The sequence below is a fragment of the Neopsephotus bourkii genome, unplaced genomic scaffold, assembly GCF_033783945.1.
Source record: "Neopsephotus bourkii isolate Nb327-2 ecotype Australia unplaced genomic scaffold, CSIRO-AGI_Nbou_v1 NB_1825, whole genome shotgun sequence".
NCBI lineage: Eukaryota > Metazoa > Chordata > Aves > Psittaciformes > Psittacidae > Neopsephotus > Neopsephotus bourkii.
Genome location: NW_026902298.1, coordinates 4,054,830 through 4,081,781, shown reverse-complemented (window position 1 = coordinate 4,081,781; position 26,952 = coordinate 4,054,830). Strand labels below are relative to the sequence as shown.

Genomic DNA, 26,952 nt, shown 5'->3' with positions numbered 1-26,952 from the left:
AGAGAGGGGACTTTCCTCAGCCAAGGAGCTGCACAAAGTGAGCCCCAGCAGCAAAGGGAGTTGCTGCTGCAGAAACCCAAGCCCTCTCCCTTACAAACACAGGGTGAAGCTCCAGTCCAGCCACAGGTCAGCATGCTTCCCTTGGGAAGCCCATAGAGGATAACGTGGGTTATTCCCATGGGCATGACGTTTCCCTCGGGGCACAGAGCCAGGGTGTGATGGCTCAGGGCATGGCTGCTATCACTGTCCCTTAAGCCAGGGAAAACAAAACACAGTCAGATGCAGTTTTGGCCCTGTAAAAACATATTTGATCATCTAGATTTGTCCTTTTGTTATCCCAGAAAAGCTCCAAGGAAAGGAGCTTGAATGGATTAATTAAAGAGCAAGAATTAATCGAAAGCAGAGCAGTCTTTTCTGGCTAACACACCCTATTGCACTTGCAGCAAGAATTGTTTTCATCCCTCTATGGTGTGGTTTTAATTTCTAATGATTGAGCTCCCTACAGCCATTTGCAAGCAAACTGCCCTGGCTGTCACCCGACCTGAACCTCTCTGCTGACGACTGCCTTTCTCATGGGTGGAAATCGCAGCAGTGCTGGGGCACCAGGAAGAGCCTGTCCCAGTAACTGGCTGGCTCAATCAAAACTGGAGCCAGTGGAAAGAATCCAAAGTACTTTTGAGGACGCTGGCTCAGGGCTTTTGAGATTTCAGGCCAAGATGACAGGGCTGGAAGTGTTGAAGCAGAGGTGTGAAGGACAGGGAGAGATCTACATGGTAGCCCCTGTTGCCTGCTGCACAGCTGTCCTGAGGACCAGGGATACCTACTGTGATGGTGCCTTGTTAATGAGTGAGCATCTGCTAAGCAGTGTCAGCACCCAATTATAGGCCTTAATTGACAGACCTGACCAACCTGCCCCCCCTGCACCCATGCTGTAAGTAGCCTTGTCTCCAGTCCTGCCTCTGGCCCATCTCCTCCTGCTCGTGACCAGGCTGCCTGGATGGGCCCCATCCAAGGTCTTGCCTTGTCCAGTGGACACTGGATGATCACTGCTCTTGGCCCATCTGTGGCCGCACAGCCCATGATGGATCACCCTCAGATTCCAGCTTGTCCTCCCTCATAGAGCAGCCCCTGAGTAGACACATGAGTATCATATGCTTAGCCCACATATGAGGACCCCATGAATAGCTTATGTCAGCTCTTGCAGGCATCCCAAAGTGCTTTCCATGCTCTGCTTCACCACCCTTCCCAGCCTTGGGAAGTGTGCCACTTTCCTATCAGCAAGGCAGCCAGGCACAGGTCTCCTCACTGCAAGTCAAATCAAGACAGCTGACCCTCAAGAACGTATCTGTTCTCCAGACAACCTCCAGAGGGATGCAGTTTCCAGGCCAGCCAAGTCAATACTCGATCCAATTTGAAGTTCTGAAGTTAAGTGAAAGATTGGGTTTATATATAGATATAACCAGGATAAACATAGAATGTTATGGCATGGTAAATTGTATGTTATATACCAGCTAAAGCAAGCAAAAAACCAGCTTCATATTCACATATCCATACACTTTCATGGCTTCTTCTAGCTCATCTTAGACAAAAGGACCTGGGCACTCTTATCAGTCAGTCTCAAATTCAGATTTGGGAACTTTGGATATGCCATTTATAGCCTAAATCATCCATCAATAACATAAGGTTGCAATGACCCTCAGTCTTAGCACATTACTGTTTACAAAATACTTGTGCAACAGAGACTGACACTCACTTGGGATGGATGATATGTGGGTAGGTCATCACCTGAAAAGTGTTTCTGAATACCAAAGCGTTATTCGTGACAAATTGAGTTTTGATAAGGCTGTCATTTTCTGGGGAAGGGCCAGTGGCAATACAAATATGGCTGGGAAACTCTTAGAAGCTGTTCTCTTAAACAGGAAGATTTATGACCTCCCACAGGAGCTGCAGACTCCAGACTAGGAAACAGCGTGCTGAAAAGTGGTAGTTGCTAGTATCTGAAAGGAGCTCTTCTACATGGCATCCTTTGTGTTTCCACATGCAGCCTCTTTTGACCTCTAAAAGCGAGTCCTTCTCATCACTTTTATCCCATACAGATAAATGCTCATTGCTACTTCTCTTCATTAGTGTATATATCAAGATGCAGCTTCAAAGCAGCCCATTCTTTACACACTGAGATGTGCAGCACAGGCAGGTCTGTGCCTCATCACACAGCTACTGCATCACTCAGGGTACCTGGTGATAATTTGTTCCAATAACACTTCGGGAAGTCTTTTCAACAATAATCTAATTCTGTGTTTTAATAAGAAAAGGCAGATGTGGGCTTCAATTCCCTGCGTGAAATAACGTGAACTCCAGACAGATGTGTTTTAATAGACTCCCCTTTCATATCATTTAACAAGATTGTCAAATGTACAGACGTTATCCAGTTACCATCACTTTGTGGCAGCTGCTTTGCAGACCTGTTCTACAGTAAAAACAGGCTATCAGAACCACGACAACACAAGGAAAATATGGCCAAAATGGTGGCATTTGGTAAAAGTACCATCTGCTCATTTCAAAGCAACAAGCGTTTAATATCCTGTAGTCACTCTTGGTATTCAAGCTTTTTATGATTCTTTATGGCCTTTTGCAGGACAAAGGTCTCAGGAATCCCAAGCAAGGGGAGAGATCCACTGCTGCAAAAGTAAACCCAGAATTAAACAGCTCAGGACCAGCAAGGAGATGTCATTTACTCCACTGTGTCACACGCAGTCTGTGTTTGTTGCTACCCCCTTGCTCATCAAAACCCTCATCCCTCCTTAGAAAGAAGGGGAAATAGCTTAAAATCCCTGCAAAAAGTCTGGAAAACACCAACTTGTCTCACTTCACGCTGTGCAAGGATATCACTGTAAAGCGAGCAGAGGGATGCAGTAGATCTGAACATGTGGAAGTGCTTCTTCATCGACCCAAAGGTTTTAGGGAGGCTAAACCAGGCTTATTATTGAATTTCTTTTTGTGTGCTGTAAATTACTAAAGAGAGGTCCCAGATTTCAAAATCTGGCCTGGATTTCAACCTCCCAGAGAGCTGGGCTGATGGATTCTGTGGTTACAGTTCAGCTGCTGTCACGGAGCCAGTTGCAAAACTGGCATGTGTTTCCAGCCTCGGATTTTGATTAGTTTCAGACTAAGAGCCAAGCGCGTCTGGAGCTGGGGTTTCACACTATGTCTCTATTAAGTAACACTTTGCAAATGCTCAGCCCAGAAGGAGAGAGTGCATTCCAAGGGGCACAGACTGTTTTGAAACACAACTGTTTAGTAAGTCCCAGGTTCCCATCTTCTGCATCCTCAGGACCTGAGCAGCACTGAGAGGTGCCTGCAGCCCACAGCTTGAGCATCACCCTCAATGGTGCAGTCCCAAGCCCCATCTGAGTCCTCTGCCACCCTGTAAAACTGGTGCCATCACCAGCAGACTCAGCACTGGTATGCCAAGGATAAAGAGAGGTCTCCCAATGGCCACATCATGTCTCTAATGGCCAAAAGGATCATGGCATTGTGGACCTCTCTGTGTAATCCCACCATGGGACTGTGATCAAGCAATGCTTCCAACCCTGGTACAAATGCCAAGCCCTGCTATTCATCACCATGCCAGCCATGGTCCAAAACCTCAACCTTAACATGGGACTTTCTCAGCTTAAAACCTTCTGAGCAAAGCCAACACCATAGTAACCAGCTCTGGGTGCAAGTGATGGAAAGTGGGAAAAGCAAATGGAAAGAAAGTGATGGAAAAAAGGAAACACTCTGTGCTTTTTTGGCTGAACAATGTGTGATGATGGGATGAGGGGAATAACAGACCTGTGGGTTTTAATTAAGTAATGAGAAAACCTGTTCCTTGATCAAAGCAACAGGAAAGCCTCCGCTTGGCATTTATTTATCTCTAGGTTAATCTGATTTAAGGGTCTGAAAAGCACTTTGCATCTGCAGTCATTTTTACTGTTTCTGGCCATGTGAGCTTTGTCTCTACACATGTCTGGAGCTCTTGGAAACGCATTCAATCAGCATGAACTAATTCTCATGCTAGCCCAGTGTGTGTAGGTGAATATCCCATAAAATGGCTCATACTCCAAGGGCAGGGTGGGTTCCTGTATTGTGCATTTACTGCATATCCAACAAAACAAGGGTTTGGGGGATACCTGTGCCCCTGTGGCTCTCTCCTATCACCTGCACCATTTATAAGGCAAAAGACACATATCAGTACATGGTATTTCTCCGAAGAAAGGCCACAGTGAAGAGCAAGTGATTTATCTCAGGGTAGCTCAAGAGAAGCAGTCTGTCTCCTGCCCCACAGAGCTGGGTTAATCACCTGTCCCTGCTCCCCTAATGAAGTCAGTGTGTCTAATTAAACTTGATCTGAATGAATTATGATACATAACCTACCTGAAGTGACGATCAGAGTTAAGCAGCCTGTTGAAAAATGGAGTTCCTTGGAATACTGATACAACAAAGATCACTCTTCTAAAGTCATCACCCGCATTAATTACAACGTGATTTCTTTCTCTTCCCCTCCTGCTTGCTCTAAAGTGCTAACAGAGCTGTGAGAGAGTGAAGTGCTTTTTAACTTTGCAAACCATCAACACAGCTGCAGATTCATTTCCAGTTGCAGATGCTTTCTGGCTGATGGAGTTAGAGCCAGAAGAAACGCAGTTTGGCTTTGATGTTTTAAACAGTTTATGGGTCTGAAAAAATAACCTTTTACTTGTACTTTGGGCAAATTAAGGTTTGAAATGGCTGAAAGGCAGACAATGGGCCCTGCACTATCATGCTTGCAGAGCTGCTTTTGAGATTGAAGCTAGGCATAAGAACTTCTTGGACAGGAGCCTGAAGCGCTCCCCAGCAAGTAATTGTGCAACAGCACAGGGATGAAGTAGATGATGGAATAAATGTCTTTTGCTGTCTCTGGTTCAGAAGTTATTAGAGTGCTACTAAGGACATGATAGCAGCTGAGACTTTTAAGGCTCTTGTAAGACTTAGGGGAAGAAAACACTACCAAAACCCCAGCAGCCCTAAGAGCCAAAGGCATTGCCAGGCAATACAGTAATTCCACGAGGTTTTGGAATTCCCCAAAATCACAGGGAAAAGGACAGAACCACCAAGAGGCAGTCTGCAAAGAGGGAAAAGTCTCAGGAGTTACATCAGAGGGCATGGGGAGGTAGGAACCAGGAGAAACTGAGGTGGGGACAACTGATCTGCTGCCTAAAGGACTAAATCACCCAACATGCTTGCAAAGGACAGGACAGGAGACCCTTGCTCTTCTTACTGGGGCTTATGTTTGGTTTATCCAGTGAGCTGAGCAGGTAGGTGGAAAAACATCCATTGCCTGAAGGCAGCTGAGTGCCTCCCTATGGCAAGGAGAGGAGAGAGGGGGCAAGGAGAGTGTCGCATCACAGAGATAGATAGGGTCTTGCAGCTCCACAGGGAAACTGAGGGAGATGAGAGATGCGCCAAGGGCTGGAGCAGCTCTGCTCTGGAGCCAGGCTGAGAGAACTGGGCTGGGTCAGCCTGGACAAGAGAAGGCTCCTTAAGGGGAGACATTAGAGCAGCTCCAGTGCCTAAAGGGGCTGCAGGAAACCTGGAGAGGGGCTTGGGACAAGGGCCTGTAGGGGCAGGACAAGGGGAATGGCCTTAACCTGCCAGAGTGAGAATGAACAAAGTTATGGCAAAGGGAGATGTGGAAATATATGGGGAAAATGGTGGAAGAGAGAGTGGAGCTGTGCTTAGAGCTCAGGAGGTGCAAACCTATAGAAAGCAATGAAAAATAGGTAAGTGACTTTTGAAAACATTAGATGGGAAGGTGGTGTCTGTGGAAGCAAATAGAATCCTATTGCCTAAATTCCTGCAATAAGAGTCACCATATATTGTAGGTTTTCTGCACATGAGGAACCTCAAGCATCTTGAAGGCTGCAAAAAACCTGGCTCTGTGTTTCTCCTGAATGGCTTTGCAATACTGTGAAGGGCAGCCATGAGCAGACCTTCATGTGATTTGGGTTTTTTGAAGGTGGTGATGGGGAAATTTCTCCACCAACAACACAAACACAGCATCAAATCTTGTTCAGTACTACAGCACTATCCTGAACCCCATCTTTAGTAAGGGAGCTTTGCAGCGTATTAAAAGAGCACATGGCATCAGCTCTGGAGGAGGAACACATGCACTTCATATGAAGAAGAAGGTAAGAAGCAACAAAGGGAGAATTTAGTGCTGTGAGCTGCCAAGCCAAAGCAGAGCATATCGTGGCTTTGAGATTTGTGCTCTAATACCTTGCACAGCTTTGTAAAGGTCACAAGCAAAGGCAGAAAATGGTTAGCAGCTAAATGCTGCCTCTAAGAAAACATCTAAGAGGAATCTGGTAGACAGGAAGGGATGGAGGCCTTTCTCGTAAAGGGATTTGGGACAGAGGCACCACAAAAGGTGCCACAAAACCAGGAAGGCCTTTTTGAAGGTTAAAGCAATTTTCCTGTTCCTGAAGAACAGGATCTGGTGGATGTATACATGCCTTTCGGTGAATGTGGTGGTTTCTGCTTGCATTTGATGTGGTCAGAGGGTCAGAACGACACGAGATACGAAGCAGTTTCCTGACTTCAAGGTGGTTTCCAGAGGATGTGATGTGATATGGGGCTATGTGTCCAGACTGATGTAGCAGCATAGCACAATTACTCCTTGCAAAAAGAGGAAGGGAAGAAGGTACTGAAAGTGGGAATGAAAAGGGTATGGATAAAATACAATAAATAAACTTTATTTCTTTTTTTACGTATTTATTTAGTACTGCATTGAGTTATAGTTTCCTTAATTCATTTGGCCTATAGTACAGTAATTCAAGTGGCAAAAGGAAGAGATTGACTGTGCTGAGGCCCATCCCAGGTGTGCCTGGTGATTAGGGCTTGCATTTCCCTTTGAGAACTTCCCAATCCTCCCTCACATCAACAGCTTTCATTGGATCCCAGAAAATCAGAACAAATCTCAGGGAATGGCAGAAGCCTAAAGATGTGCTCTGGAGCTCACATGTGACTCAAATCCCTTTGAATTTGAAGAGGAAACAAAGCGTGTTCCAGGCTGACCTTTCAAATCTATCTATAGTACTTTGATGTTCCTAGACTAGCATCCGAGGACCTTCCAAATTTAACAGTTTTAGCTGTCAGCTACCTTTCCAAAACAGGAAAGTTCTGTGCTCCTGTAACTGAGCTAAGAGCCTTCAGCTCCTTTTAGAGACAATAAGAGAGCAACAATTATTCAGTGATTCATCTAACCTATTTTAAACATCAACTTCAGGGAAGCTTTAATCATAACCCACAAAATGTCTTTCCTCTCCATTGACTGTGGAGAAGTGTTTATCACATCATAGACATCTGCATTTACTCAGCCCAAATTGCATCCAGAGAAACTAAAGCCCAGACTGATTTTCTTCATTTCATTGGAGTTTGACATTTAAATGTCTTCCAAATCTGTGCGTGGTTGCACAGACAGGGGAAGTAAATCCAGGTCTGAATTCCAGGCATTATCTTCCTTCTGGGTCTAGTATAAAATGAGAAATGGTTTGGGTTTAGCTTCTCTTTTGGTTACAACTAAATTCTCCAAACAGGCCAATATGGTTTGAGTTCTTCTGTTCAACAGAGCGTCAATATCCCCAGAAGATCAAATCTCAGTGCTGGAATTCTAGCTCAGATCTGTTTGATCATTTAAAACTTAATCCTAACTCTAATTTGTCTCAAATTTACATCACACCAATCTATCTAAAATCGCATCTGCCCAGGCTGTTTTGCTTCAGACATTTATATTTGAGTCTTGTCAGAAAGTTTGAGCTGTCAGCATCTACTGTAGGTTAGATGAAGTTGTACAATAGGGTGAATATGGTTTGCAGGATTTCTTTGTAGTGGTATCATTCAGTTACTAGATTTTGCAGTAAATGTATTTTCAAACTCAATAAAACATTGTATTTCCCGGGGGGGGAAATCATCTTGCCTTTCTCTTCCCTTCATGCCTCTTCCTCCATGCCAATTTTCTCCCTTCTTCCAGTAAAACAACTCTTCTCCCTCACTGGGGTCTAGAAAGGTGGTTTCCATTCAGTTCTACTTTGTAACTGAACCACAATTCCAATAAAGAAGGAGATGTGCAGTCCACCTTTCACATCTATTTTGCTGCCTTAACACGCCTTCTTCTCCAGTCATTCAACTACATGGGCAGTTCTTCCTGGCATTGCCTTCAAAACACTCTGAGATCTTTACCTCTCTTGTCTCAGATCCTCTGCCCCCAAATGCTGTCAGCCCCCAACTACCACACTTGGAGCTCACTGGCTCTGCCTGTTATTGAGGTTCCTGCTACTTCCTTCATAAGATCCTGCGTAAACGCCCTAAGATCTTGGCAAACTTGGTAATGATGTTCCTGATGTTCAGCTTTGTGCCAACACGTTCTTGGAAACTCCACTCATTCCTGGGTTGGAACAAGGAGATGGAATAGATTGTTATACAGAAAAATAAAAGAAAAAGGAACATTTTGGGGGAAAAAAAAAAAAAAAGGCTGTTCTAGAGCTGCTGGATTTGGAAGAGGAGCTTCTATTTTACTGACCAGGTGTTTGCAGCAGTTGCATTTCTCACTGTTTTCTGAAAGTTTGCCCAAACCAATCTCAAAGCTCTCAGACACAGAAAAAGCAAGCAAACAAACAAGAAACAGCCTATATTTGCTCTACAGAAGCTTCTTCTGTGCAAATAGCTACTGTTTATGAAGAAACTGACCTTACTGCGCATAGTATCATAGAATCACAGAATCGACCAGGTTGGAAAAGAGCTTTAAGGTCATCAAGTCCATGCTCAAAACTTTCATTTTTCTCCATGTTCTCAAACCAGTGTGGTGCTAACCAGGGCCTGACTACATATGTATTGAATCCACCAGACCTTTACCACTGCTCCAGTTGAAGAAAATGGGGACAAACATTGTCTTTCCCAGCAACGAAAAGCTAGTTCTAGAACTTGGAACTTTTGGAGGGCTGGGACTTAGAATCTGCTCTGGGTGACCCAGACTCCCAAGAGCACAAAGAAAGAAGCATTTTAATCCAACATGGAAATGTTTAAGTAACAGGGAAAGGATTAGCAGGTAGCTGGAAATCTGGGACAATTTGACAGAGAAGCTAAGAAAGATCCGTATTTTCATGTGGCTTGGGGGATCTGGTTCAGGGCAGTGGTCAAAGATGCAGATTTAGAAGCAATGCAGAGATGACATAGAGGGGAAAAAGGGAATGCATGCCCAGGATATCCTCCTCTCCTATCTCTGTGGGAAGATAAGGAGCCAGCTCAGACCACTGGTGATAGGAACAGGCCCAGGTAAAGGGGTAAGCTTAAAAAGAGGAAGAAAAGCCAGTAAAAAGGTAACTGCTAGTGGAAGAAGATGAGGACTGGACTGAGAACCTGATAAGTGAGCCTGGGAGACAGAACATCTTGCATTCACTGTCTTCTCCAAGGAACTTCCCCTGTTTAAGTTTTAACCCATTACCCCTTGTCCTATCACTACAGTCCCTAGACTGGAGGTCCAGTCCAGTCCTCCAGACTGGAGGTGCTCCAGTCCCCTGATCATCCTCGTGGCCTCCTCTGGACTTGTTCCAACAGTTCCATGTCCTTTTTATGTTGAGGACACCAGAACTGCACACAATACTCCAAGTGAGGTCTCACGAGAGCAGAATAAAGGGGCAGGTTCACCTCCTTCGACCTGCTGGTCACGCTCCTTTTGATGCAGCCCAGGATACGGTTGGCTTTCTGGGCTGCAAGTGCACACTGAAGCTGGCTCATGTTCATTTTCTCATCGACCAGCACCCCCAAGTCCTTCTCCACAGGGCTGCTCTGAATCTCTTCTCTGCCCAGACAGAGACACCTCTTAACTTTGACCTTACCAGAAACAGCTCGTGGTGTTTGGACAGTCATCAGTCAAGAGGAATGGCTGAACGTCACCTATCACCTTGTGATAGACATGGTCTGGTAGCTGGATCCCACAGGACATAAATCCCATGCAGTTTAAGACATCGGAATCTTGCTTTCAACTTGATGGTACCCAACCACTCAGCACCTGCCAGGTATTTCCATTTCTGACATAAAACCAGTCCTTGGCCTGACTGTTTGACACAAAACTATTGTTGAGGTTGCTCCCTCGACACTTATGTCTTCTTGAGAATGGGTTGTATCCAGCCATGTTATCTTCCTTCCCGTCCTAGGCTGGGCTTGCTCATGCCCACTGGCATTTGAAGAGTTGTCCAACCCTCCTAAGGAAATGGAACCAGCTTTGTTGCCAGGTTTCTATTACTCACTTTCTTTATCTCTTAGATAAAAGCTTTAATGGACCTGTTTTGCTGGAGTGTTTGAGGTTGCAGGCTATGATGAACTTCAAAGGTATTTAATAGCAGTTTTGTCACTAATTTTGTAAAAAGACCACGTAGTTTGATTAAAAGCAAACTCCACTCACGATACTCATGGAACTCCGCTGATCTATTTTTACTGCATCACAAATACAGCTGAGGAGAGGGGGAAATCCCACTGACTAAACAGGACAGGACGTGTGGGAAGGATGGAGCACGTCTCCATCCTGTATTATCCAGGTACTCGTTAACTCTCTGATAACCAGTTTAGACAACACAAAGTGGAACATCTCCAGCACCAGATAGTAGCGATGAGGAAGAAAGAGGAGTGCATCAGGCAAGATAAAACTTGGCATGAAAATATGCAGAGGAATTTCTGCTGATTAGGGCAGAGATTGGAATCCGAGAGTCCTAAGTTTAACCATTCCTTTGTTGCCAGGAAGTGTCTGAGAAGTATAGGGACAAAGATAGCTCCCATCCCTGGCTACATAGCTGGTCCATCCTCAAGAAAACCCCAACCATCTAGTGATACAGTTTCTGATTTAGCCCAAGTGATGCAGTGTCCGTGGGGTAAATCCATGTTCCGTGTGTGCTGCTTACCACTGTGAGTACCAGATGTAGCACAGTTTTAAGTTTTCAATGTCCAGAATGTTCCAAAGTTCAGAAATGTGAGCATCCTTCTGGCCCATGCAGCTTTAATTCAAGATTGAGGTACACTGATTAAACCTCTTAATTAAACACTACCATGTGCTTTCTCCAGGGTGTCCCAGAGTATTACAACATCACCTCATCCTTTGCCACAGGGAACATTCTTTCAATGAACAAAAGGCAAGCTTTGGCAGTAGCAGTGTGAAAAGTTTATTCCTTTGAAGCAATCAGTTACCTTCAATATCCTTCTGGATGCTTGAAGGGAAGGCATCGTAATGAGGAAAGCATTTCTCAAACTAATGGAAAGTCTCTCTGAGTGAAGCAGAAGGATTTTATTGACCAGGATCCTACATAGGCTTTCATACACTCACTGTGTAGATAGACAGATATTTTTGGAATGCATCTCCTGATGAGATATCAGGGCTGTTATTAATTCTGTCTGTCATTTTTATTGAAAGCCAAACAAATTGCATAGAGTGGATGAAGAGCAAATGGAAACCTTCAGTGGCAAGTAGCACAAGAGCCCCCAAGATCAAAGTAAGCCATGCTTTCTCTTTTACATGCCTTTAATATACCATGTTCTGCCTTGGTAAGAACATTTCGCAGGCACATATCATGCACTAAGCAGCAAAAATACGTGCAGAACTCAAAAGTTGCAGACTTTGATTTCCATGTATATTAAAGAATATAGTAGCAATGCGAAATGAACACTTCTGCTGTGAAGTGCCGTGAGCTCAAAGCCACCATATGTATTAAATTCAGAGGGATCATGTGAAATAGTTCATTAAATCCTGCAGCCTGTTCCCATTTTACCTTCAGCCTACAGATCTTTCACAAAAGAAAGCATGCATTGCAAGGCCTAAGGTTTGCTATGGCAGGAGATGGTGTGACCTCGTGTTGACTGTATTTGTGACTTTGATTCCTGATGTAACTCTTCCATTCAAAAACCCAAACTATTTCATACCCCAAACAGAGGATTTCTACTAAAGCCGACTTCACAGACTGGTTTTGTAATCCTTCCAGACTGCAGGAGTCAAAACTGGGAGGAAGAAGTAGGAGACATTATTTTTATGGGGCAAAAGAAAAGATTCTTCCATTTCCAGATGTCTCACAGCCCTTTCAAGTGTAGAGGGAGGTAGTATGACAGCAGACTTTATGGCTTTTGGCTTCAGAATCACATCAAAATCGTGTTTTATCTGACATCAAAAGAATGAGCTGTTTTATCATCGTGATGATGCTAATAAAGATCTTGCGTCTGCTCAGATTAGTAACAATGCAAATAAGGCAGCTATTGAGAATAAAGAAATCACAGCTGTGTCCTTAGGTGTTATCTGTGGTTTATCAGCTTCTAAACAATCAGCCGTATGAGGAAATAGAACCAGTGCAGTGTTCATGGTCTGGATTAGAGCTTAATAAAAATGAATATACACAACTTTTTCCTAAGCTTGAAATCTAGATAAATTCAAGATTTTGACGCATAAGAGTCCAAATTATTCTGATAATATTACACTAACAAAAGCAATGCCCAGAACAGTAATATTAACTGATGTAATTCTTGCTGGCGAGCATTAAAATAAAGATTAAAATGAACATGATGAAATAGGCCATCCATTTCGCCCATAATTTATTGCAGATTCTTCGCATTGCTCAAGCAGCAGTTTAATTTATAGTAATTGGTTTTGGTGGACTTCATCTAACTGGATTTCAGCAAAGCAATTGAAACGGTGCCGTATAGGGAATTATTAGCCAAAGGGTCTGGCTGAAGCACAGACAAAAGGTGCTGAAAGGGGAACCATCAGGGTAGAGGGAAGTTACGAGCTTAGTTTCCCAAGCATCACTCTCAGCCAGTCTCAACTAAATATATTCACCAATAACATTCACACAAGGAGAAGGAGCACACTAATGAAAGGCACTGATGACACAAAGCTGGGAAGAGCAGCACAATGTCTCACAGGAAGAACTCAGGGAGTCGATTACTGGGAAATACCCTAAAGATATTTCATTATACAAAGCTTAAGATCATGTACTTAAAAGGGGATTGTGTTTCCTGAATGAGGTCTAGTGAAAACAAGGAGACAGAAAGTCTGTTTTTATGGTGAAGCCTGGGAAATGGGAATTTCTGCCTCGACAGTACCTACAAGCTTGAGTCCAGCCCAGGTAGTTAAGGTTCCTAGCACTGGTTACAACAGCAGTAGCCACAGGTACTTGTTAAAAGACAGGTATTTGTGGGTACCTGTTTGTAAACAGCTACTTTATTGCTACTGTGAACTGAACACATCTCACAGCTTCTTTCAGGTTATTCTCTCGTTTAAGCGTTGTTAAATCATTACTTCCCACAGGAGGCAGAGATTGAGTGGTTCATCCATAAAGGTGAGAGTGTGGCTATCCCCCTCCCACTTGGTTGGAGCCAGAGACATCTCTGGAAGAGATGGGGAGGAATCTACTGGGCAAAGCTGATCTCCATCTACCTGCAGAACTCGCTCAGCCTAACCCTCTACTCCAGGGACAAGACATTTCAGAGTTACCCTCACATCTGATGTGTTCCCAGCATGAAGGGCTGCTTTTTCCCCACCCACACGCTCTGGAAAAGTCTTTCCTGCCCTTTCATTGCCCACAATGATCCCTCAGAAGGGCTGCCTGGAGAGAAGTGCTCCCACACGCCTGGTGACATTTAAGCCGTGCGGCAGATCCCATTGCGCACGGATCCCGCTCCCACCCAACACAATAGCAGACTTTGGTGGGTGCGGGATGAAGCCCAGTGTGACCTTTATTTCCACCCCACGCTTCGTTGCTGAGTGAAGCTTTTGTGAGGAAGCAGAGGCCAGAAAACCCCTGTCCTTTCACCTGTTTCTCAAGCCTCTGGTCCCACGGCCAGTTGACCCCATGCTGCAGTGGTGCGTACGTCCTAATATACTCCCTTCCGCACCAACAATGAAACAGGCCCTTGTGTGCTCCATTCAGAATGAACAAAACTGTGATAAATTCAGGTAAAACATTACTTTTGGACAAATGTGTTGAATGCTGTTTGTAAGCCATAATCATAGAATCACAGAATGATTTGGGTTGGAAGGGACCTTAAAGACCATCTAGTTCCAACCCTCTGCCATGGGAAGGTACAACATCCTGCTTCCCATGGGGATCAGAACACCCCACAGGAAAAGCTAACTGAAGCAGGTCTGACTGGAAATTCATTAGAGAAACAGGTCGCAATAGCAATTCACAGAAACCAAAGCTTTGTTGAAACATCCTGATTTAGGACAAATTTTTATCAGAAAGGTTTCTTTGACCCAGGTGGAAATTCCTGGTCAAAATCAAAGCAAGTATCGCCTGCCTGTCCCAGAATGATCAGAACAGCCAAACCATTGGGTAGGCACCCTCTTTGCAGCAAGAAAGAGCAAACATGCCAGTTGAATAGGTTTTCTGAAGCACACCTTATTCCTTTCTCCTTATGAATCTCCATTCTTTTTCATCACGGGATGTTTTATTTTCCAAGAATGAGCAGGAAAAGAAAAAGAAGGACGGAGGCAGTGGGAAAAGACCAAAAAGGAACTGTTTGTTCAGGTTTAAACTCATCTAAACCACCTCATTTAAACCTACCATGTTCTGTATGATGGCAAACACAGTTCAACTGCAGCTCGCAAGTGGGACTTTATGTTACACAAGGCTTTGATGAACTTTTGAAATGTGAACATTTTTGTTCTCTCTGACCTTTCCATGGCAGTAAATACACCTGGCTTCATGGGTAAAGGATGAAACCCCCCCAAAAAACATCTAAAGCATCATTAAATTAACTGCTTTCTGTGTGCAACCTGTGGGAAAGCACCAAATCTATGATAATGTGGCATAAAATAGTTGTAGGAAATTGCTTAGGATAAGCTGGAAAAAGTTATTATAACTTATTACTGCTATCATTCCAATAAGAGTGAACAGCCTTCACATCACATGTCAGTAATTCATGAACGTGTTTTCTACATTGGAGTTAGCCAGGCTTGCCAGGAAAATAACTCTCACCTCACCAAATCAGCATGAACAGTGTTTTCCAAACCTGAAATGAGCAAATTGCAGTTAACAGGTATCAGATATTTTTAATATATATGCTGTTGAAAAGGAGTATTTTATATCATGAGTTCTTGCTTGGTGAAGCAATAGAAGCGTTTACCTTCTTGTAGATCTCTGCTGATGCATACTTGTCTTTTAAATGCAATTTATTGTACAAAACTAAACACCGCCCATAAAGACCTGTGATGAACATTCATTGTCTCCCCTTGAGCCACAACCACTTAACTCCTGCTAGAGATCTTTAGATAAAAAACACTATGAGCCTGCTTCATGACTCAACCTATTCAAAATCAATCCGCAGCCATAACATCACCGCTAATTTTATCCTGCGTATAATCAGTGTTTGGGGCATGCTAAGTTGTTTCTCTTCTCTTGTTTAATGATTTACCCATAAAAGCCCACACTGCCTTTAACAGCAACCTAATAGTCACTGTGTGAGACAGCAGAAAACATCTCCTGGGAGAAGAGCAAGTTCCTAATTCTGATGTTGCTGACACTGAAGCTTTTCTTCTGTACCTATAGGCAAGCCACAGTCTAAACTTCTCATATGTGCTGCACACCGGCTTCAGATTTGGTATTTATACAGTCAGTTGAAGAGGCTTAACTTACTTCAGCTCATCCCTTTTTATTCTATACCTAGTAGAACAGGGAATGGAAAGGAACAGTATTATTCATAAACCCTCCCCATACATGTGCATATATACACAGCAACCAGCTCACTAGGAATCTTGCTCCTGGGACACGAATCATGTTGCCCTTTCGCTCTTTGCTGCTCTTCTCTGTCTGCGCTTCCTTTTCGCTCCAGGGAAGCAAAGAGGTTTTTACCCTCCCATCATACTTTATCCACTCTTTGAAAGCTTCTCTTCCCAAGGCCTGTGCATATTGCCTTGGCACGCTACCAAAATCTGCTAACAAATGGCAGATTAAGTGGAAACACGGACAAGAATTTCAAGCATGTATTATACTAGCTCGGAGTTCAGCATGCAACGTTAAGATGAGGGCTGCCCTCTAAGCAGGCAGGCCTGGGAATTCAGCTGCAAAACAATTACAGATGCAAGGAAAATACCTTTCCTCTGAGAAAGAAGCTTGGTGATAACTCTGCAGCCTGCAGTAGGCTAAGTTCACTGTGTGCTCTGGAAGAGCTCTGCATGGATAGATGGATTAGATTGGATATAAGGAGGAAATTCCTGTTAGGGTAGTGAGGCACTGGAATAGGTTGCCCAGGGACATTGTGAATGCTCCATCCCTGGCAGTGTTCAAGGCCAGGCTGGACAAGGCCTTGGGTGATATGGTTTAGTGTGAGGTGTCCCTGCCCATGGCTATTCTATGATATCTATATCCCTGCCCAGGACTATTCTATGATTCTATGATTGATTCTATGATTCTATGGTCTGTGCCTTCTCGAGACTTCAGCTTCCACCTCCAACACTGTTCTCCGAGGAAGTCATGTCACATCAACCAGAATTCTACATATGTCAGCCGCTTAAAGCTGCAGAAGATTTTAATCCTTTCCATTCACAACCAGAACAGCCCTCCTATACCCCTCTGCTGCCCTGCCTTAGGATACAAGAATACAGAGGCACTCGATGCAGTTCTGCAGATTAGTGGCAGTCACCATCAGCTGGACAATGAAGTTTCTAGTGTCATGCCTCTGTATAGTTGAGTTACTTGTGGTTCCTTGATGAGCTATTTTGGCTACACAGCTGTCTTTCTCACAGGTTAAAGTTCTGGTTTTGAAAGAGCCCTATTTACAGCACCAAAGCAAGTATCCTTAGAATTCAGTTTCCAAACCTGCCAAGCAATGGCCCAACCCCATGCTGAATGAATATGCTGGCAAAATTACACCAGCTCAGGTGGGCACAGTGAAAGAATGATGAGCTTTTAGCACAATTCTGCCCATGTGATCTGAGATTTCCTTTTCTTTCCAAAACCAATCTGGAATGTTTGCATAAAAATGTACAGTAGAAAGAGACTCCCTCCCCTGATTACACTCAACTTGCTCCATACATTTGATTTTTAAAACAACCTGCTAACATTATTCTAGCTCATGTGCCTTCTGCACAACTCCACTCTGCCAGTCACCACGAGAGATGTACTCTACCCCTGTACTGGGCACTGGTGAGGCTGCACCTTGAATCCTGTGTTCAGTTTTGGGCCCCTCACTACAAGAGAGACATTGTTGGAGTGGGGCCAGAGAAGGCTAACAGAGCTGATGAAGAGCCTGAAGCACAAGTGTGATGGGAAATGGCTGAGGGACCTTGCAGGGGGTTAGTCTAGAGAAGGTAAGGTTTGGGAGCACCTTATCTCTCTCTACAACTGCCTTGAAAGGATGATGGAGCTGGATAGTCTCTTTTCCCAAACAACAGTCAACAGGACAAGAGGAAATGGCTTCAAGTTGTGCAAGGGAAGCTTAGATTTGATGTTAGGAAAAATTTCTTCCCCGGAGGTTGTCAGGCATTGGAACATGCTACCCAGGGAAGTGGTTCAGTCACCATCAAAAAAGACATGTAGGTGTGGTGCTTGAGGACATGGTTTGTTTAGTGGTGGTCTTAGTGTGAGAACAACAGTTGGCCCTGATGATCTTATAGGACTTTTCCAATCTAAATGATTCTATGATTCCATGAAAAAGATCTTAATCTACAGTCCAGTAAAGCAGTTGAGAACACAGGGCAAGTGGATGGGAAATATGCTCAGGAAACCAGGACTGATGCTGCAAAGCCCACATGATGTAGCGTGCACATCCAGAGATAAGGAAAGTTGTAGAAGTAGCAATTCCCAAATCAGAGTAGAACATTTCTGCACTCCAGTGCTCCTCTAAGAACTGTGGGTCTCACTGCTGGTGTCAGAGGAACTTTTTTCTTCCTGCATCAACTAAAAGAAAAAGAAGATGGACATGATTTATGACCTTATGACTGGTTCGAATTCCTCCATAGTTTATTGACCCTAAAGTTAATAAAAAGAATGTGACTTTTTGGTCTAAGAGGTTATTTTCAGCTCTGAGTAACTTGAGCTCTTGACTGGCTTTGGAACTGCAACGATTGTTGCTGTATAAAAGCTAAGATTGATTATTACCATCCAAAGGCAGAATAATTAAACCTACTGAAAAAAGAAATGACCTAAAAACAACAAACAGGTGAGGACAAAAGAAAATTGAAGGAAAATAAACAGCATTAAGGATATTAATAAATTTGTTTTGTATCTGTCTTTAGAAATAAGTAACTGAAATGAGATTGAAAGTGCAACCCAAGTATAGCACAAATACAAGACTGTCTGCACTGGAATTCCATAACTTTTCTTTATTCACTGTGATACATTCAAACAAAAGTGCTCCAGAGAACAGCCACAGAGTAAAGGAAATTAAAATAAAAAGGCAGAAAAAGACCATCAGGTACATATGGTGATTATTCATATTTCAAAGCATTAGCAACTGCTTGTATCTGAATGCACCAAAAGCCCACATGAGGGTCCAATTGTTTTGCACACTGCATCTATAATAACAATAATCACAGACAGCTCTAGCAAAACTGTTTTTCAGAACTAGAGCCAAAGCCATCACAAAGATAAAGCACCATCAGGCATATGTTTACAAATGCCATAGTAATTAGTAGAGTGTAAGAAAGGCTTAGCTGATTTAACATTTTCCTTGTATTCGTATAGCACAGGGAAGCTCTCCTTAGATTCATTCCTTCCCAGCTCTGCCATTTCACACCATGGCCTTGCATTTGCCCCATAGCACCAAGAGCCATGGGCAACTTGGTAAGGAGACAGTGAGAGATGGATGGAAGAGAAACTGGAACTGGAGCCAGTATCTATCCTCCTGTCGAAAGAAGTGATACTGGCATGGCAGCATGTACTGAACCATGTGACTGTAATACAGTGGCACAACCCACTGAGAAACAGTTTGTACAGACCACATTGACTTCCCAATGCTGTTTGCGGAGCTACAGGTATTTGGCTGCATTGATTTTATCTGTAAAAGACAGCTCTTGTTTTAAACTCCACTTCTGCTACAGTAAAAACATAAGTCACTGTTATCTATAAGAGAGAGCAGAGCACCGCTTCATAGCAAACTCAGACTGCACCCTATAGCATGGCTCCATTCCAGCTGCAGTATTACTGAACTGTGCACTTCCCAAGAATTATTTGTAACTCGACAGTTTGATGGGGAGGAGGATTTCTACCCCAAACAACATGAGAAATGTAGGTCAAGATGCCACACAAACTACACTGTCAAAGGGCTACAACAGAGACACTTATAAATCCAGTGTCCCTCTACCTCGTATAGGTAGAATAGCATGTATCTTCAACAAAAAGGGGGGAAAACTCAGTAGAACCCTTTAGTCCTGATCTCCTCCTTACCTGCTTTTCTGGCAGCAATTCAGATGGCCATCAAGACCACAGACAGGCTTTCCTTTGAAAATCTGAGTTGCTGACACAAGTTTTTCCTTAAAGGATCTAAGTAGGTCATAAACAGAAAACAAAACCCTGTCCCTATGTGCCTTCTGTAACAGTATATCCATAGGGACCCTGCTAGCTGTAAGACTATGCGCCATCTCTGTAATGACTTAATCCTATCTACAATTTGTGTTTCCCAAGGCACGATGCAATGGCACTACTCGTATGACCAAAATCATCTTCACAGTCAAGTCCTTGCAACACCAAGGTCTGTTTGCTCAAACAGCATTTTTCTTAACTCTGTTACTAATAAAGTCTCAAATCACTCAGGCCAAAAGAAGGTTAGAAATGTTACACAGTTATTTACCCTTCACGCTATTTGTGTGGCGTTCATCTCCCACAGCGCATGCCTTGCCCTTTTCACACTCCCTTTCTCATGCAGGAACACAAAGCTGTGATGTTTGGGTTGCAAACACCATTAAATGCCCCTCTTCAGCCCCCAACAGCATAGAAATATTTTCTTTTAAAGTTCAGATCAAAGCATTTCTACTAATCCTAGGATTTATTAAAACAAACATTGCAGACATGAGATAGTCAACAGCGTCCCTTTTATGAGATTCTTTGGAGACGGTTCTGATTTCATGCTGTTTACTGATCCGCCCCTAATTAATCTTGAGTTTCTGAGCTGCAAATTCAACAAGTCCACCTGCTCCCTCCCAACCCAACATCCCTTTCTCCCCAGTGTTGAGCTGTAATGGCAGCACCGCACAGCCCTTCTCCTAAGAACAAGGTTCGCATCCCCACGTTACAAGACCATCTCACAGACATTTGCAGCAAAAGTCTAGACTTTCCTCAGATGAGTAATTAAAACCAGTCATTAAGTGCTTTCAAGGAGTTTCATTGTCTTTATCCTTCCCTGCAGTCAAGGTAGTTGCCTTTGATCCAGTAACAGATCTGTGCGTATTTGAGGGGAGTGATGCGAACGGCTACATTGAAATCCTGTGGGGTGCCATTCATGTCCACCCACTGATGGCCTGAAAATATGCCAATAATTTTACGCTCCCATTTGTGGTCCTGCCTCTTCCACATCCTCACATATACCCCAGACCCACTGGCGCCTGGCTGGGCATCGCACTGCTGGTACAACAGGTCGTATGTTTCATCTTTGACATCACAGAAGCGGTAAACCAGGTTTCCTGGGCGATCATTGTCATAGCCAGAGAAGTGAATCCTCCCTCCAGGCAAGTGTCTTGCTGGTGGGCTCACACCTATCTTCATAAACTTTCTTTTATGAGGCTTCTTCAGCTCCAGCAAGGCATAGTCATAATCCATGCCAATGTCATTGGCATTGCCTTTGATCCAGCCTTTGGGGACATGTGTCCGTTTCACTCGGATCCACTGGAATTTCATTTTCTCAGGCATTGCTGAGTTGGTGATATTGGCTCCTTTGCTGCCATCTTTCACTTTGGGCTTTAGGAACCCCACCCGCAGTTTCTGAGCTCCTTTGACATAACTCTTCCCATCATGGATGCAATGAGCTGCAGTAAGAACATGCTTTTCAGCCACCAGTGTGCCCGTGCAACCTGTAGATAGCTTCACCGATGTGGAGAATGGGTAATTCAACAAGAAGTCTTTCCCAAAAATGCTAAACCTGCTGTCATAGCCATAGATCTGCCTCTTAGTTCGAGATTTGCCTTGAGACCCATCACCACTGTTGCTCAGAATATATATGCCCACCTCTGTTTCAGTGAGGCTACCATTAGCATATAAGGTTTCATAGGACAGGTAGTTCTTTACTTCTTCGTAAGTTGGCAGAGGAGAACTTTTGTGGCATGCTGGGCCACACGGAGATACCACTTCCAGTCTGGCTTCAGCATCGAACTGTGGTTTGTCCAAGTTAAGGGTAGATTGTGGCAGGATAACTGGAACTCTGTAAGATGGCCAAGTTGGCTTCCAGTGGGAACTGGAGGGCATCACATCTTTAGCAGCACACAAAAGGAGGATTAAAGTGGACAAGCCTGCCATTCTGAATGCCGGTCTGTGGAAAGCAAAAGAAAGTCCAGTTACATAAATGTTGCAAGGTTAATCTACCTTGCTAAGTAATGGCTTCCTAACCAGGTATAAAATAGTGATTTGACTGGAGCCAACTATCATTAAGTACTTTTTTTCAGAGTTAAACTAATGTCTTAACCTGTATCCTCAAACAAGTGCCCCAGGTTAACACTGAAACAGGGCATTTAATCCTTAGGTGTGCTGAGCCACCAACTTGCACCTGACACCAGTGAGGAGTTCTAGTGCTTGTCTTCACACAGAGGAAAACAAATTCAGACCTGTGAATTCCTGAATTCAGAAACCATAGCTCCTGCCAGAGACATCAAGCTGATGGCAGGAACAGGAGGGTGGACAAAGAAGATAACCTGAACAGGAGCTGGGTTGCAGAACATGACCACACAGATTTGTTTCCCCTTGCAACTCATAGCAAAGATTTCTGCTCCATGTAGCATTTGCTCTCCCCTAGGCTTGCATGAGGAAGGGTGGTATGAGTACACAAGGCCAGCTAATGAAGTGAATTTACAATTCTCAATGGAATCTTCAGTTAACATACTGCCTTATTCCTTTAGAAACTCAATTAATTACTAATGCAACCCACCCCCCTCTGAGCACGGGGAGGCAAATGGGACTGTAAATGTGTTTATGAACCACAGGCAGAGTGCCTCAGACTGCAGAGAACAGCGTGCACTAGGCCTGCGTCAAGAAAATGTGTAACTTTAGTTCATTTGAAAATTAGCCATACAGCTGAATCGCTGCAGGAGGCATTGCCCTGGGCAAGAAGGCAGGCAGGATCTCCCTCACACAAAGAGTATTCAAACAATACTTCACTATTATGTTGAGCTTACACATGTTTAAAATCCTGCTGAGGTTACAGTGATCACAACTGCAGGATCATTCCTGAAATACCTCAAACCAGGAAACCAAAGCAAATCACGCAGGAGACAACCACAGCTATCTAAGAATAAAATAGAAAAATCCTTCTTTCCAGTCCTTTTTGTAGGAATACCCCATCCCTAAGGTGCACTAAAAAAGACTTCACAAGCTACAGACTGCTGAAGTCCAAAGTGTCCAACTCAAACATTGCTACCTGTTGATGGTAGCATCCTCTTTGGGAATGGGGGCTACAGATAAAGCACACAGTATTCAAAATATCAATTGGCTCATGCAGGATATAAAAACATTCCCATTCCAAAAAACCAGACATAAGTGAACAGAGCTGATGCTACTGATGCCCACAAAGGCAGGTACTGACACTTTTCCCAACTAACAAGCAATAGGACAAGAGGAAACGGCCTTAAGCTGCACCAGGGGAGGTTTAGACTGGACATTAGGAAAAAATTCTTCCCCAAAAGGGTGCTCACGCATTGGAACAGGCTGCCCAGGGCAGTGGTGGAATCACCATCCCTGGGAGTGTTCAAAAACCATGTAGATGAGGCCCTCAGTGACATGGTTTAGTGGTGGTCTTGGCAGTGCTAGGATAAGGGTTGGGCTTGATGATCTTAAAGGTCTTGATTCTATGATTCTTCCAGAAGTGACCAGACATTCTCTTGGTATTTTTTTCTTTAACAAACAGAACATCTTTAAAGGGATGCATTTTGTTCTAGAAGGGTTAAACTATCGAATGTGCCGCTTTACACCTGATGGGCAAGTCATGCTGGAAAATACAGGTCATTTTAAACATGAATCAGAATTGCATTATTTTAGATCTCCCAAAAGTGGAAAATACTTGCTTATGTATTCTAGGAATATCATCAGCTCCTCTGGCTCCTTCCACAGCAGAGATTAATATTGGATGTGGCTGGGTTTTGTAAGCTATGAAATAAGATGGTCTCACATTGGTGTAAGGATGGCCCTCCTGTATTATCAAACATACTTATGAATAACAGTGATTAGGAAAACACAGAAGAAGAAGGTAACAGGGACAAATGATACCACTCCATCCTCATAAAGGCAATACACACTAGCACAAGTCAACTGTTAACTGTCCTACCTGTGACAGTGAGGACTGTATGCAGAAATGTTTACTGGTCTCCCAGTTAGAAGCTGACAGCAGACTAAATCCCAGTTATGCGGTGCCTTAGGTAGCAGATCCCATCATTAAGAGAATATATTTATAAGCAGTCTGCTCTCATCTGCCTCATACCAAAGTCATTGCCACACATTACATTTGAAGCATTCCTGATAAAGGAATATGCATCTAAACTGCACCACTCACTCATGCTGCTTCTTGGATCTAAAAGTCACTCATCCTCACAGAGCCAGTGCTGGCCTTTGGCTGGTTTATTTAGCTAGCAGGGGGAAATCAGAAGCGTCTTGTCAGTTGCTATTTGCACAAGCAGCAAGATTCCCTCGTGCCTGTCAGCACAGCGACCTGATGAAGGGCCTGTGTGACCAAAAACTTCGCTGCTTCCTCCGAGAGCATCATCTGGGCTGAGAAGAGAAATTAACTTCTCCCTTCAATATCGCTACCATCAGCCCTGCAAGCAACGCCAGCACAAAATAGGCAGTTTCAATCAGTAGAGGGCAGTCGCCCTATGAAAAGAGCCAGACAGCAGCTGCGACTTAAACTGATCCCAAAAAAAAAGGCTTCGGGAGATGGTATCTATGCTGTGCTCTAAAGTGGTCCTTACTCCACTTTATGCCTCTGAGCAAGCCTTCCCACACCCCTCCGCTGCTGCTTCTATGCTGTGATCACGCTGATGATAAATCTGATGGTAAAACAGCCTTTTCATCAGCTGCAAAACTTTGCTGTTGTCAAATGCTACTAAAACCTAATAGAATACAGTTTTGAGGATATACCAGACCATAAAAGCTAAACAGTGCTCACAAATCAAGGCATTTACTGAAGTCTTCATAGTCACATCAAATCTGGAGACAGAAATGGTAATAAATCAGCTCTGGGATGCATTGAAGAGAATAAATGTCTTATTTATAACAGGATGCCAAAAGAGAGCATAGTACCTCTTCCTGTGGAGATGCCTCCTCTCTGAAAAATAGTTAAGCAGAAAAAAATGAAGGAATATAAAGAACAACCTAAATTTAAAGAGAGACCTACCAGTTACGCTCTCCTTTTCCTTTCCTTTCTCTTTTCATTCCTGTTTTCAACAAAACTCAAAAAGCAGCAAAAAAAACCAACCCGGGGTTAACACCCTCTGTGTTCAGCTACATACTCGTGTGTGACCCTGAGAGATGTTCTCAAATAGAACAAACCAGTAAGAAGCGAGGACTTCCCCCAGCAGCTATCACAAACCGATACTGAATGAATCACGACGTGCGGCTCTACTGTAGCACTGCTCTTCTGTTCCTATTTAAACTGTGTCATAAACTCAATCCACCCTTTGACTCGGTACAAAGCCCCGCTCTGATTTCCAGCCTCGGAACCCCCTAGAAAGCGGTTTGTACATAATCACACTTGCTAATGGCATTAAAATGGTTTAGAGAATGGAAACAGTGACAGCTACCCCGGGGCTCCCCACACTGCTGAAACACTTCACAGGCACATTTTCCTGCCTGCTATGGGCATTCACACCCTGAGAGAAACGGTGGTGAAAGAGAACTGCCTTGTTCGGGCCGGGCATGAATCATTTGCTAATAAGCAAGTAATTTTTCTGGAGGAGTTCACCACTTCAGGGGTGGTTCTCGTAGTAAGATGGTAAATAACAATAAATCCTGGAACATCCAGTAGGAAAGGCTGTGAACAGAACAGGCTCCATGACATTTGTGAAATGAAGAAAGTTTTTCCCCGGAGCTGGAAGCCAGAATGATTAACATGGCAAAAGAAAACAAACGGAGAAAGAAAAACCAAGGCAGAGGGAGAGAAAAACCTGCCCCGAACCAAATTACAAAGGTGAACTAAAGCACTGTCACTGCCGTGCCAAAATACCTCCGCTGCTCCTCTTAGTCACTGAGAACTTGTCAAAACACAGCAACAATAATTGAGTTCTGCTTTTAAGAGGTACAGAAGCTTTGCAGCCATCAAAATTCAACATCTCTATTAGCCCGCGATGCTGGGGGTGGTGCGAGTTACCCTGCCTTACCCGCTGTAAGAAGAGATGTTCGGAAAACCCGAAACCAGCTTTGGTCCTGAGAGGCCAAGGGTGTCTGTTAACACACACAACGGGTATCCTGACACGTGTGTCAGTGACACGCACACACACAGGAAAGGGATTGTGCTATGTGTTTACCACTTAGATTCCTACGGAGTGATCTTACTGCCTCCTTTCCTTTATCTTTCCCTCTCGTAAAGCAGCTTCGGTTTCACGGTACAGGAGCAAACGGTGACGGTCAGCTGGAATACAAGCTGTGAACAAGGACACGCAGCCCCAGCGCTACCAACCACCCGAGCGAAGGGGCAGGAGCCGAACAACCCCCGCAGGCTCCAGCAGCCGCTTCGCTGAACACATCATCACGTATTTCTTAAGTAAAAAGCCCAAAATACCGATGTTTTCGGTCACGGAGATGTACCGAAGTACAGGACCGCAGCGGCTTAACCCAGAAGCTCCTTCTGACGCCTCCCGAGTGCGAAACGCAGCAAAGGCGAATCTTCTATCGGCTGTTTCAGCAGCCTCTTCGAAGTTGGTCACCGCCAGCACAGAGCAGCGGGGCTCGCAGCCCCGGCCAGCACCCGAAGCGGGACGGGCGGGGAACAGCAGCTCCCTCCATCCCCATTGTCCGCCCATTGCGCTCCCGGTGATGGGAGAGGGTTAAAAGCGCAGCTCTGGTCCCGCACAAGGACAGCGGCTCCCGCAGCCGGGCTGTGCCGCGCCGGACTCCCCTGTGTCCCCCCTGGGTGACCCGCTCCCTTTGGAACCCGCTACCTACCAGCTCCCCGCGGCGGCGGCGCGTCCCGGAGCCGCTCAGGCAGGTGGCGGGGCCGGTCCCATCCCTCCCGCCGGGCGCCTTCCCTCAGAGGCGCGCTCCGAGCGGAGCGGAGCGGGGCGGAGCGGTGTGGGGCGGAGCGGCGCCTACCGCAGGTGGCTCCGGCCGCCGCCGCTGCTGAGCCCCGTTCCCCTCCGCTCCCCTTCCCTCCCCTCCGCTCCGCTCCCTTCCCCTCCCGCCCCACAGCCCGCCCTTGGAGGCCGCGCAGGGGCTGAGGCCGAGGCCGCCCCTCAGCGCAGGCCGCCGCCCCAGTGCGCCCTTGAGGGCGGCACCCTGTTGTTTTCCTCTTTTCATGTCGTTTTCATTGATTTCCTGAGGAAAACCATACTTTTTTTCCTCATCTTCGTTTTTATTCGCGGGGTCCCGGCACTTTGGGCAGCTCAGGGATCGCCATCCCCTCACCGCAGTGGTGTGGCCGGGCCACCTCAGAGGGTGAACCCCTGGGGTCCCTGCCGCCATTACAGGGTGTAAGGATCTTTGTGGTCTGTCACCTCTGTTGCCTCATAGTTGAACTTAATTGTCAGACACATTCTTTGAACGGGTTTTAATT

The 26,952-nt window shown here is 44.7% G+C and overlaps 1 protein-coding gene across 1 annotated transcript; it reads right to left on the bottom strand.

The window, feature by feature from the left end:
• Positions 1-18,353: 18,353 nt before the first annotated feature.
• On the bottom strand, positions 18,354-26,533 carry PRSS23 (serine protease 23). Its single transcript, XM_061343792.1, has 2 exons — positions 26,346-26,533; positions 18,354-21,510 (listed from the first exon to the last, which is right to left on the bottom strand). The coding sequence occupies exon 2, from the start codon at positions 21,495-21,497 to the stop codon at positions 20,379-20,381; it is 1,119 nt and encodes a 372-aa protein (XP_061199776.1). The 5' UTR covers positions 21,498-21,510; positions 26,346-26,533; the 3' UTR covers positions 18,354-20,378.
• Between the last annotated feature and the right edge of the window lie 419 nt (positions 26,534-26,952).

Bases quoted from the DNA above. Each gene is read 5' to 3' on its own strand.
- PRSS23 (XM_061343792.1), bottom strand. From the start codon at position 21,497: ATGGCAGGCTTGTCCACTTTAATCCTCCTTTTGTGTGCTGCTAAAGAT.